At 37.4% G+C, this 13,029-nt stretch overlaps 1 protein-coding gene across 1 annotated transcript; it reads right to left on the reverse strand.

Annotated features, from left to right (window-relative positions):
* Positions 1 to 11,167: 11,167 nt before the first annotated feature.
* Positions 11,168 to 12,808, reverse strand: LOC114526767 (ATP-dependent DNA helicase PIF1-like). The gene is made up of 2 exons (XM_028548292.1): positions 12,692 to 12,808; positions 11,168 to 12,364 (listed from the first exon to the last, which is right to left on the reverse strand). The coding sequence occupies exons 1-2, from the start codon at positions 12,806 to 12,808 to the stop codon at positions 11,168 to 11,170; spliced, it is 1,314 nt and encodes a 437-aa protein (XP_028404093.1).
* Positions 12,809 to 13,029: the final 221 nt, after the last annotated feature.

Below are 13,029 nucleotides of genomic sequence, written 5' to 3' on the forward strand. Positions count from 1 at the left end.
TCATGTTTTGAAAATGAAGATGATACACAAAGTCTGGAGAACCATGTACCTTCAGGTACAAGAATACTAGCTAATAGAATTCTCAGTTGACAGCACTTAGGAAGTCTACAACATTGAAGCTCATTTCAAATTATTGTTTTGTTGTGAAAAATAAAACTTTAATTTCAGTAATGCATCAAAAAAGACCTGGCAATGTATGTTATTTCATAGAAAACTCCATGCCAGCAGAAAACTTGTGAAATGGAAAGCTTTTTTGAAATTGTTCAGTTTCTCTGGTACTCTCTTTCTACAAATCTAGTTTAAAGAACTTGAATCTTATTGCACAACTCACAGGATGTGCATGATTGACTACGAGCTACAATTATATAGTATGAAGTTGCCAGCCTTAGCTTCCTGTATCAGTTTATAAAATGAATTTATAATTGTACACTTGTATTATTTTACTGCAAATATTTCAGAGCCAACTGTTCATGATGAAGTTGTGGAAATTAATACCCCTGACTCACCTACTAACCCATTACGTAATGAGGATTCTGTTGACCCTCCCAACCTTAAGAAGGTAGTAAAAGAATGTATAACCTACTGTCAGACAAGAAATATTCAGAAGATCCAATAGAGATCCTCAGAGTTGCACAAAGATTGATAGTGAATGGGCGCAAATTGGAAATTGAAAGTCTGAGTGAATCTTTGGAAGGGCAGACAAATTATATCATAATTAACTGCCAAGATGTCATCAATAGTGCATTTGATGAAATTGAAGGATTGATAGATCCTAGACTAACATTGCAGTTTTAATTTTACGGAGAAGTTGCTTCTGATTTCGGTGGACCAAGATGTGAATTCTTCCGCCTATGCATGCACGAAATAAAAACAAAATATTTCGACAATGGTTTGAAGAAACACTTAGCTGACGACTATAACACCATTAGCGTAATTATAGCTCTGAGTATTTTGCAAAATGGTAAGATTCCAAGATTTATATCCCCAGATTATCTGCAAGAGCTTTTCTTTGCTCAAAATCCGTCAAGGTGTCTTCGAAGCCTTCGCAATGGTCTTTCAAAGCTTGGGCTTCATCAAATTGAAAAAGCATTGCCAAGTTTCCTTTTTCACCCATCGCAATCTGCAATTCTTACCAGAAGGCAGCTGCTTCATTTTCTTCCCCTAAATTTTCAGAGGAAGGTTCAAACGCTCATTCCGATGAAAATACAACATATCAAGCATTCTTAAAATATGTTCAAGCGGCAGCAAGTGGAAAAAGAGGCTGAACTACGTTAAATCATATCCTACAGTTTTTAACAGGTACAGATGAAGAGCCACCTCTTGGATTTAGCTTTTCCCCTAGTTTAGAGTTTGTGTCTGTTGACAATGGCAACCCATGGCCGTTTATACCTACTGCTAACACATGTGCAAATATACTATACCTACCAAGATGTGTTGCTGTTAGGTATCCTTTGCCTCAGGAAAATCAATTATTTGAAATATATGATGAAGCATTTGCAAATGCATATTTTGGGAGAAAATAAGCCATGGCACATGTTGCCCACTTGATAACAGAAATCTGAACTTTTGATACCCTTACATTTTCTTGTTAACGGTTAGCTATACATTTTAACAATTTTTATTAATGACATGAAGCATGCATATAATTACTGTTCGAGTATAAAGAGAAACTTAAAATGGAGACGTTTTGGACAATACAGGCGTTAACGCCAAATTTAAACGGTGTTTCTGATTACCACAATTGTGTAGAAAAGGCCTGAAATGTAAACCCAAAAACCTGACTAGTTTTCGTAGGTGTATGTTGATACAACCACTAGAATTTACATGTCGCTCGTATAATCGTTTCTTCTTTCGGTAATCTGATGTCTGTTGTGGCCAAAATACCGCCCTCTTAAGTGTTTTCAGTAAACTGTAAAGCAATATGGCACGTTCTCATTTCGTTGCAAGTTTTGTATGTTAATATTTTTAAATTAGTTTTCGTTTAAACTTGTTCTATTGTATTTCACTGAAGTACCCTGCAACTTCACTATTTGCATTGTGGATAATTTGTTTGCTGTAAATAAAATTTACATTAATATATGGAAATTTAAAAAATTTGTTTCCAATCATTCAAGATCAGAAATAACCCAATTTGCGGATATTCCGAGACACAGTATGAATTATAACATTTTTTATCCTTGAACGCTAAGCCTGCTACCGCATAGTTAAAAACAAGCAACATCCATTGTTAACCGATCGCATGCAAGTAACTCAAATAATCAATAAACAACTAAACCCACCATTCGAAAAGGTATCATTCAAAATGAATGACATTAAGTGATCAATCACTATTGGCGTTGCAACAATTTACCATTTTGTCATAAAACTATGACGCTCTATAACTGCATGAAGTTTTAAAAGATGTAACGACGTGCATTGTGAAAATGGTTTATGCCGGCATCTCCGTCATTGCTTAGGGGATCCATAAACGCCCTTAGCTCTGGTCAAGTAAAACTGGTTTTCTGAAACACGGATTGCGTTGTCATTGTTGTCTTCAGCCGAAGGGGTAAGATTTCACAAACTTCCTCCCATTTTTTGTTAACAAATTCGTAATGATTACTTAACAACAAAACTACGCTGCTTGGTTGCAAGCTATCATCATACCCACAGGAACAAACCATTCCAAAAAGAATAGCGATAAAATACTCCAGTTTTCTTTCCAGGTATTCTGTCAAAAGATTGTCAGAAGTATTGTCTAACTGTTGGAGTAACTGATCAAAATCCTTAAAATATTTCTCGAGGTCTTCACGATCGGCAGCCATTGTTGCTTTTATTTTCCCGCCAATTTTGTACAGTTGTTATGTGTTTAACACTGAAAAACTGCAAAAACTCACTAGCGAGAATTAACGGAAACCTCCTGGCGAGAATTACAAAAACTCGCTGGCGAGAATTACAAAAACTTGCTGGCTAGAATTACAAAAACTCGCTGGTGAGAATTACAAAAACTCGCTGGCGAGAATTACAAAAACTCGCAGGTGAGAATTACGGAAACTCGCTAGCGAGAATTACAAAAACTCGCTGGCGAGAATTAAACTCACATCAATACTCATTAGCGAAATTTCCACCATTGTGATATGTAATTCAATAGGAATATTTTCTATTTCAGCCCATCAACTCGAGAACTGTTTCACATTTTCTTCAAGATTAAGATTATTTTTTATGCCAACACATCAATTCCTTTGAGGTTTCGTACACTTTGGTATATGACGTTGTACTTGAAGTTAATGGACTTCTTGTTAATTCCGAATCAGACCCTAAATCAGATTTATGTGGATTGTACCACTGGTTCCTGTAATTGATTAATAAATTGTTGAAAAAATGAGGTTAGGTTAAATGTTTGGTGTTAAAAAAACAAAAGCAAAATCAACATCATGTCTACAATACATATGCACCAGAAACTAGTAAATAAAGACTTGACAAAGTTTCAGAGATCATCCACTGTGAAATATGTCTACTGCTTGCACTGTGTGGAATAGAAACTCTGTAAAATTTAAACATCTTGAAAGCTTGATTTCTATAATCTGACCATAGGCAGCCCAAGTAATGCTGGCGCGCGCGCGCTACCTGCTGTGTTGATTTGTTATATATTATACCCAAGGTAGGCAAGTATATCGCTAATTTACATCAGACACCCTCTACACGTCGTTAAAATACAAAGAAACTACGCGGAGAACAGCAGAAAAAACCTAAACACTTTGAAGACTGATAATTTTACTACATAATTACAAACTAATATGTTAAAAAACAATTTAGACTGGCTAGAAACGAGGCAAAGTTTACGAGGTTTTTTTCAATTTTTGTCACCATTTTTCGTGTCCATATGCGGGATACCTCAAACGGCTATGACGTAAACTAAGAAGCATTTCTATTGGCTAACAAACATAAACAAACTTTGCCCAGAAATCAGCAACCGGGGGGGTGGAACTCAAAAAAATAAATGAAAGTCAATCACAAATGTCTACGCGTAAAATATAAACAAATTAGGTAAATCGCGTTATAGCTCCAATTTTTTTTGTCTACTAAATATTTGAACTGAAAAAACAACATGTGAGCAAGAAAAGCAAAAAAGAGATTTTGTACGGTAAGTAAATTTATACTTTTTCCGTATTTTTTCGCTTTAAAGCTGCATTTTATTGACACCTAAACCATAAAAATATTACGCTTTTTGAACTCAGTATCAAATATTGAAATATATATTCTTACGCAAATGAAGGACGTCGTATGATATGGAGAGGCAGAAACCCACTGGTTTCCTTTGTACAAGCAAACTTTTTGTCTGGTACGTTCCCAATATTTTATGTATTTTAGTTTTTATATTCATTTGTATACGACCGAAATGTCGGTCATTTATCTTGTAAGACAAACCATTGCATTTAGTTTATTTTTTTATCGCCGGGTTTTCGGGGTGAAATTCGTTAAAAATAAACGAATAAGTATAAAAAATATAATAATAAAAGACTTAATTGGTTAAAAACAAACAAAAGGCACGCTGAAACAGACTATAATTGTGTTCAGTATTTAACGAAATTGATTTAATTTATTGTCGCAAAGTCGCTATACGCAATGCCTAATACACATTGTCATAGTTCGCACAGCCACCGACATGCACATACATAGTCATAGTATAAGAAAAAATACTTTAATTCAAACAGTTTTCAGCCAGACTACTGTGGATACGAGCAAAAAAGAAATAGGTGACGCTGCGGTGAAAAACACACATGCTTGTATTATTAGTAGACATCGAAAAAATAGTCCCTTTATGAATATCGAAGCCATCTTGTTAAAAAAAACATTGAACGCAGTAATGTCGAACTATGTTTATTTAGCACATTTCTTTAAAACGTTTGCCGAGATATAGGCGTTTATACTCGATGTAGCGTTTTTTAAGAGAAGCTAAAAAATGGTCTAAAATGCCGGTCTGTTAATTTTTTGCGCCGCTCGGTAGTCCTTTCGATATCATGGCGAGAACGATGGAATACGAATGGAAAGATTATTGAAAACTGCACTTACCCAGTTGACCGTATTAAACGTAGATTCCATAAACTTGGAGACTGAAATATCTTGTTTAGGAGAACACAGACAAAAACATTCAAGTCATTAAAACCAGTCACGAAATCCGATATTAAATTGCCGTTCAAAAAGGTATCTTTACATTAATAATAATGTCCAAGTTCATATATCCATGTACACATTGTTTTCTGCAGTAATGCACAAAGTTTTCTCGCAGTTAAAAGAACAAAAACCCACAAATTTTTCAATGCCGTTTCGAATGTCGCCCACATGTCCATATTTAATTATGCTGTCACTGTTAAAAACCATTCATCCCAGACGATAATCGGCCGGTTTAAAACTCCATTTTCGTAGTAAAATCCCCACATGATGTTTTTAGTAAAACACAAAGCTTTCTCGCAGCCCAGTGCAATAAAAATCTCAAACTTTTCAGGCCTTTCGAACGTCGCTCGTATCCATATTTGATGCTAGTGTAAACCATAAAAAACATTCATCCCACGCAATGTTCGGCCGAATCGAAGCCAAATTTCGATTCAATTTTAGAAGACAAATGTCCATACATTGTAATGAATGTATTGCAAATATTTTTTGCAGTCAAAAACGATAAAAAATACAAGCTTTTCTACGTTTTTTTGCCGAACATTTCCTTTTCGTTGCAAGCACCACGCTTGAAAAGTGAAAACTGTTGCAAAAAACCTGCTTGACCAGTTTCGTAGGTTTCATAATTCAATGAGCCAATAAGAAACGTGCGTGCTTCCAGTCATGTACGTAAAATTTAATTGAATATATTGGAAAGTGTTAATGTAAAAGATGATTAAATATGTAATGTTACGTTTGTTAACAGGGTGCTGGAAAACTATGAATTTTGCCAAGACGCATGTGTATCCACGCTGTCAGTTTCGGTAGAAGCATCAAAGAACAATGAGAACGTTTCTGCGCGTTCTTTAGGCAAAGTAATAAAAGAAATTTGGGAAGGACGTGTCTCTCGACAGTACTCGGTGCACAGCCGCGCCTACACTTATAGACACCTAAGGAAGCGTGCATTGCTGAGCGACGCAGCAATAACTGAGCTCGATGATGGTATCGTGAAGAATATCCACGCCCTCTGTGCCCTCCACCAAGGATGGGTTTTTAACTCCCAGGGTTGCTCAAGCCGAAAGTCCTTAACCCTCTTAAAGTTGTTCTCACCCGAAGAGATTGAAAAGCACACAACTGTAGATGGTCGACGCTTGATATTCGAGCTTGACATCGTAGTGTCTCCAAGTCCCAAGCTGACACTAAGCACTTACGGTCATGCCATACCCTTGGAAGATATTGTGGGATGTGATAAAACTCAGTTGTCACTTCGTACTATCGACAATGCTATCCGTCTTGTGGAGTCCAGTGCCCTGCTTAGGCCATGTTATTGATGAGAGAACAGGCACTAAATTTCTGAAAGTACCAGTTTCCCACTCGAAAAATATTAATGCTTATTCCAGTGAGCTTGGAAACCACCAGCGGCTAATCTCCTCCTCCTGTCTGCTTCTTACACATCGTGGTTCTAATACATGCCAGAATTGCGCATATTCATTAAAAGCTGTACCAGAATCGTGAAAATAAGCGAAAGGCAACTATTTCAGAAGCTCCAAATAAAAAGTGTAATCTCCGTTACTTGGATCGTATTGGTTTAGAGGAGAAAATAACCATCCAAAGGAAAACGGTTCTAAACGACGTAAAACGGGACGCTCGGTCGAAGGTAGATGACATGATAGAGTTTGTTGAGAAGGATCATATGGACTTGCAACATATCCTTCAGAGTACTGATAGTGCTTTAGCCCCTGCTGGCATGGAACTTCTTTGGGAACAACAGCTTAAACAGCTATCCGCCAAATCGTCGAAGGGTTTTCGATGGAATCCAAGGTTTATATTTCAATATTTATATGTAACATTGTGTAACAAATTCAATATTTTTTAATTTTTAAGTTTTATATGTCAGACCAACAAAATTTTAAGATGCAATTGAACCAATGGTTATTATCGAGTGATATTTTTTGTTTTGTGTACTATATGCTTACATATTTCTCTAAATTTATAATTTTATTTTTCGCAGAGTTGTGAGATTTGCACTGGATCTCTATTGCAAAAATCCAAAAGTATTGGATTCAATGCGTGAATTTGTCATTCTGCCAAGCAATCGTCTTATCAGGTGATGATGAATTACAGAACAGTGGTGAATATGGCAGACTTGTACCACAATGCTATAGATTGTCTTGTGTTCCAGGTACTATAAGAATTCTGTCAGTCAACAACCGGGGTGGAATAGCGAAATCATTAGTTGGTGCAAAACGGAAGCAGAGCGTCACAACTTGAAACAAGACGAGTACTGGGGGGGTCTTGTTCTCAACGAAATGAAAATACAGGTAAGTTATTTATGACTATATACTAAATTATCTAAAATTTTGTCACAAATGTAGGGAATAGTCAAGAAATGCGTGCACTAGCATAACAAGAAACTATTGACTCTTTACGTTTCGCATTCTAAAAGGAAGATTTACAAATGACGGTCAAAGGTGGTCGTCATCAGCTTACTGGCATGGTCTTTCTTGGAAAGTTTTACAAGGACATAAGAAAGATCGAAACTGGTAAAAGCTTTATGCATGTATATAATATAGTATGGTCATGCAATGTGATATGATATGTCTTATATAATAGTTTTATTGCAAACGTTTTTGATTGCAAATTTTTTATAGGGGAGTCATCTGTACAAGTCGCAACACATTTGCTTCAATTCATATTTGTTAGTGATGGTGGATACAGGTTCCCGCTCGCCCATTTCCCAACCGCTCAATGTCCTGCTTCCGTTCTATACCTTCAATTTTGGGAAGGTGTGATGCGAATGAAGAGTGCCGGTTTTACGTACGTTTTTGTTGTTCATATATACAACTGACACACATGCATTACTGGGCTGCCTAATGTACATGCAACACAAGTTGTTATGTAGACACTTCATTTGTGGATGCTAATTTGGTTTTTATTTGTAGTCGTGCACAATCATGGTGGCAATATTGCAAGATCTTTCCTCTTTTCTTTTATAAAAATAAAAGTTAATACAGTAATATGCACAGTTTAATTTTAAGTTTTATTTTACATTTTCCAGAATTTACTACTCCTTATGCGATGGTGGAGATTCAAACCGGTAATTCTTTAAAATCCACTTTCCTAATTTTAATCCAAGTGACTTGCACTTTGTTGGGTACAACATGTTTACAGAGGATCCCATGATGTTTATAATGGATTGCAAGGTGAATTATACAATTTGAAATCAATTAAATATAGGATACAATCACGGGAACTAGATCAACTAGTTTTTTTGATTTTTTTTATGCAGCATAATTTCAAGAAAGTGAGAAATAATATTGAAAAAAGTTCTCCCCATGTTGGAAGCGCAAGGTGCTTGACAAAAGGCGGCAAAAACATTTTTTGGGCACATTGGAAGGATGCGTATCTTTGGGATCAAACGAACAATTTCTGTCCCATTCACGAAAAGCTAAAGGAGGATAACTTCCAACTGACCCCGAGTTCCCGAATGCGAAACGGTTTGGCGGAGGATGTGCTGGACAAGAAGATGCTTTATCTTATGAAGGTACTGGCTACAAAAGGGCAACAAATTCCGTACGGTTTATGTTTGAATTAATTGAAGGAAAATCATTAATGCATTAACTGTATACACACTGTGAATGATTAACGTTATATACTGATACCGGATATGTGTGACGCAGGCCTCCTAATTTTTATCTAGGCGTATAAAGATCACCTTGCCACTCTTCCGGATAAAGATCCAAGTAAGCTTGACGAGACAATTGCCTTGCTAAAGCATACAAGCCAAATGATAGAATTGTTTTCCGATAAGCACGCAATTTATGATGTTGCTGATAGCCGATTGCAATCACTGCAGGCCACACTTCTTTTCTTTTCAACTTGGAAAGAAGGGGTAACTAAGGGAGATGAATTCATTTCCCAAAAATTGTGGTTCGATATCCAGTCCATGATTCACGGATTTATTTCCCTGGTACAGACGAAGCTAAGACGGTTCCCTGGATCAGTCGTCAAACCAGCGATTATCAACCAGGACTGTATGGAGAATCATTTTTCTCAGATAAGAGGAGCAAATGGGCAGAATGACAACCCAACCTACCTTGCGACGCAAGGAACCCAGAACTCTATTATATTTGGACAGACAACCATTAGCAGGAAGGGCAATACTGGCACCGGGAAAAATCATTCGTTTGCTGGGCTTCCAAAAGAGCACCTATTTTCCAAGAAGAGGCGTCTGGAAACATCTAACTCTGCGATTGGGTTGGTCAATGTGAAGTGACTTCAAACAATAACTTTTCCAACATTATTAATGTTGTATGATTTAACAATTAAAAAATAAACTGCAGCTACGAACGCACGCGAGATCTCGTTTTTTTTAATTTCTTAAACTAATTTATATAGGCTGCATTCAAGTTACCATATTTCATAACTGCATGCGTATCAAACGAACTAATAAATAAATGAACAATATTACGCACGTAGTCTGAATGAACATATCTGTTTGTTAACCTATTCTTTAAATTTAGGAAATGAGTTAGGTGGATAATTAACTCAGTTTGAGTGTTTTCGGATGATATTTAAGTATAGTAGTCACATTTGTCTTCACAGCCTGCGAATTCTTAATACAGGAATTCCATGAGGATTCTCATCGAGAACATCAACGGTGTAGGTCGATGTGATTTCGTGGCATGGAACAGCATCTAATTGGGGTATTGTTTGGGCAAGTTCGGACGCCAATTTCATTTTATTCCATCTAGATAAGTATCGGATGTTGTATGCGGCAGATAAATGCTGCAACTCTTTTTTACTGTATAGACGTGCAATTCCCCCACTTCCTAGTTTGAGCACAAGGTCTAGTAGGCGCACGTGGGAAACATTCTTTCCCAGGCTACGATCCTGTTCGATTTCCGGAATTTGAACTTTCATACGCTTATCTTCCGCCTTCTTCTTCTTGTGAAGAACAGCCTCTCGATGTGCCAGGGATTTCTTTATGTGAAAATCTCTCCGGAAATCACGTAAAAACTGCCCTGCCCCCATCTTGAAATATCTTTCGATGATCTCTTCAAACATTTCAAAAATGACGTTCTGTTCATAAAGAGAAAAAGTACAATGTTATACAGTGTATATGGTTTACTACCCAGTACATATAACATTATAAAATTATGGTAAACAGAATTAAAGCGTTTTTAACGCAATAACCCTGATCTCTGAAATCCAGTATTCTGCTTTAAGCAAGAATATGGAAATGTCAAGACGATACAAGGATGAGCATTTCCATATTTCTACCTAAACACCGTATTGTATTCATTTTTCAAGGTTATTGCATTAAAAGTGCTTCGTTTGGCTTTGGGCGACCCGGTTAGTGTACTATTAAATACCATGTTTGCATCAGCATCTGGAAAGAACAATTTCAAGAACGCAGTTTCCAGAGTCGAATTGCTAACAGCTTCAGCAATAGCGTCATCAACCATGTCGTTTTGTAAGGATGACAACCGCTGAATATTGATTTTATCAACACATTCTTGCTCTAGTGCCATAAAAAAGCCAAATGCGTCATCGCTAATGTGGATCAGACCGCGTTCTCGGTACTGCCGAGCCTCAATCACGCGAAGACTTTCCGGATATGCAGTTGACACTTGCGCGGCTTCGTGTGGTAATGTAATATAGTTTTCCAACAGGTCGATTTTTTTCATCTGTTTAGACATTTCCTGATAGCCCATCCTGCCACATATCGCACTTTTCCACGCCCATCTGGTCCCATTTCGCAAACGTTGAAACGTATTGGTGCACGTTCTTCTTTTTGTCTGACACGCTTTCCAACTTCCGTTCCAAACAGTTGAAATAGATGGAAGAGAAGCAAAGCACCTACGCTTCTTTGCCCATCATCAATCTCAATCCACTTCTTAACATTGTACGCGCTTATCAGGTCACTTCGATATTCTTGGGACAAGAAAAGGAGTTGAAGTTTCGATGAGGCACACGTGAAATCTTTGTTTGTCATATGAAGCTCTTCCAAATTCTCAGTAAGATAGTTTTCAAACAATTAGAAAATTCTGTACCAAAATAGGCATGCTAATAATTCAAAATCATCTAAATTATGAGTGCCATATTTTGCTGCAGATTTAACCGATTGGCTGTAAGAATCTTCATTAGCGTCGTTGATGATTTTTTCCAGGAATGCTTTCACGCTGAAAGATGAAGGAGGTTTCGACAATTCATTACTGAAGTCGGACATGCATAGTAAGACATCTCCCAGATTGATGACTGCACCACTGTTCGATTCGAAATAAGAAGAAGCAGCGGAAGTAAAATCGTTATGCTGCACCAGATTGTCCATCTCTTCGGCCAAATCTGTCTCGCACTCTTGATCGCATTCAAAGAAATTCTCTTCCAGATGCATACCACTGCAACAGCCAAAGTACTGGTCCATGATTCCCATCTTATTCAAATCAAAATCCGACAACTCGGGAGGAGGTGGTAAAAGGAAACTCCTTCGGAAGCCAAAGACTTGAAGAGAAGCTTCTCTGGTGACTCTTGACAGAGCAACGTAAGTTTGGCCTGGGACAAACTCTTGGGAACAATGCACCACTACACGTTCTAAGGTCGTGCTTTGCGCTTTGTGTACAGTGATAGCGTAGCAAGGTGCGAGTGGAAACTGAGTACGACTGCCTTGTATCCTTCCATTGGTATCAAACTTGTACCAAGTTCTGCGAGCAATGGGGACATTACCGACTTTCGGAAAGTTGACAATAAGGTGTTCTTCGTCTTCATTGATACCAACATACTCGCCCTTGTATCCATTTTTCAAATCGTCATTGATGTTGTAGAGAAACATAACTTTGCATCCAGGTTTCACGGTGAGACTTTGGCTAACGGTTTTCTCCAAAGATCGGGCGTTACCAGTGTCCTTGCTCTCGAAAATTGTAAGTTCTCCTGGAATTTCCGCCAAGGCACCTAGGTTGTGGATCTCAGCTGGAAGTTTCTTAAAATATATGTGGATCTTTTCTGAAGGAACATTAGACGAATTCAAATCTCTGGCTAAGCTTTGGAGATATTGTTCTACCTCGTCATTGCATTTACCTACTCGTATAAGATCTAAAGCATTTTTCAACTTTTCTTCATCTTCCCCTTGCCGCAATACTCTCTGTAGCTCGAATCGATGCGGAAAAACTTTGTCAAAAAGTTTCGAGAAAATGATAGAGTTTCCAGGATCGAGTGGACTTGGAACTGGACCCAGTTGCTAGAAATCACCGACAAGGATAACTTGAATTCCGCCAAATGGAAGATCATTGTTGGAGACCAGATGATGAATTGCATTAACAATATGGAATATGCGGTGGCTCGACATGGATACTTCATCCCATATTAAAACTTGGGTGCCTGCAATCTGCAAGCAGATGTTATTTCTTTCCAAAGAACGGCTTATAAGCGCATTGGCAGGAAGTTCTGCAGTCTGCAACCCATAATGAAAATGTACAGTCTTCGCCGTACCATGATATGCGTCGCACGAAATTCCACTCGAACACACAATTTGACATTTTAATCCTTTTGCCGTCAGTGATTTTACCATGCTTTCCACAACCGTTGTTTTGCCAACTCCCGCCTTTCCGAAAATGCACATGTTATGCTTAGTTGAGGCGAAATTAACGACATCATCCTGCTCCTTTGTCAACTTGATATTCATATTTGCTTTTCACTACATAAATTAAATTAACGCAAATATTATTCCTAGAAATGTTGATTATTTTACCATTTTACAACAAAATATCATTCGAATTGAAGTTAATGAGTTCACGGCAACCAGGTATATAATCCACAGTAATTATCGCTAATCTGGTTTTAATAAATGAAAGTAATCACCACACAAAGATTAACTATCACGACCCATCTTGCGTCTTGATTTAT

This window comes from Dendronephthya gigantea, unplaced genomic scaffold (genome assembly GCF_004324835.1).
Source record: "Dendronephthya gigantea isolate DGI-Jeju-01 unplaced genomic scaffold, DenGig_1.0 000041F, whole genome shotgun sequence".
In the NCBI taxonomy this organism is placed as follows: Eukaryota; Metazoa; Cnidaria; class Anthozoa; order Malacalcyonacea; family Nephtheidae; genus Dendronephthya; species Dendronephthya gigantea.

Excerpts from the sequence above, each read along its gene's own strand:
- LOC114526767 (XM_028548292.1), bottom strand. The coding sequence starts at position 12,808 with ATGAATATCAAGTTGACAAAGGAGCAGGATGATGTCGTTAATTTCGCC. Across the intron at positions 12,365-12,691 it reads CAACGGTTGTGGAAAGCATG|CAACTGGGTCCAGTTCCAAG; the intron begins GTAAAATCACTG and ends GGTGATTTCTAG.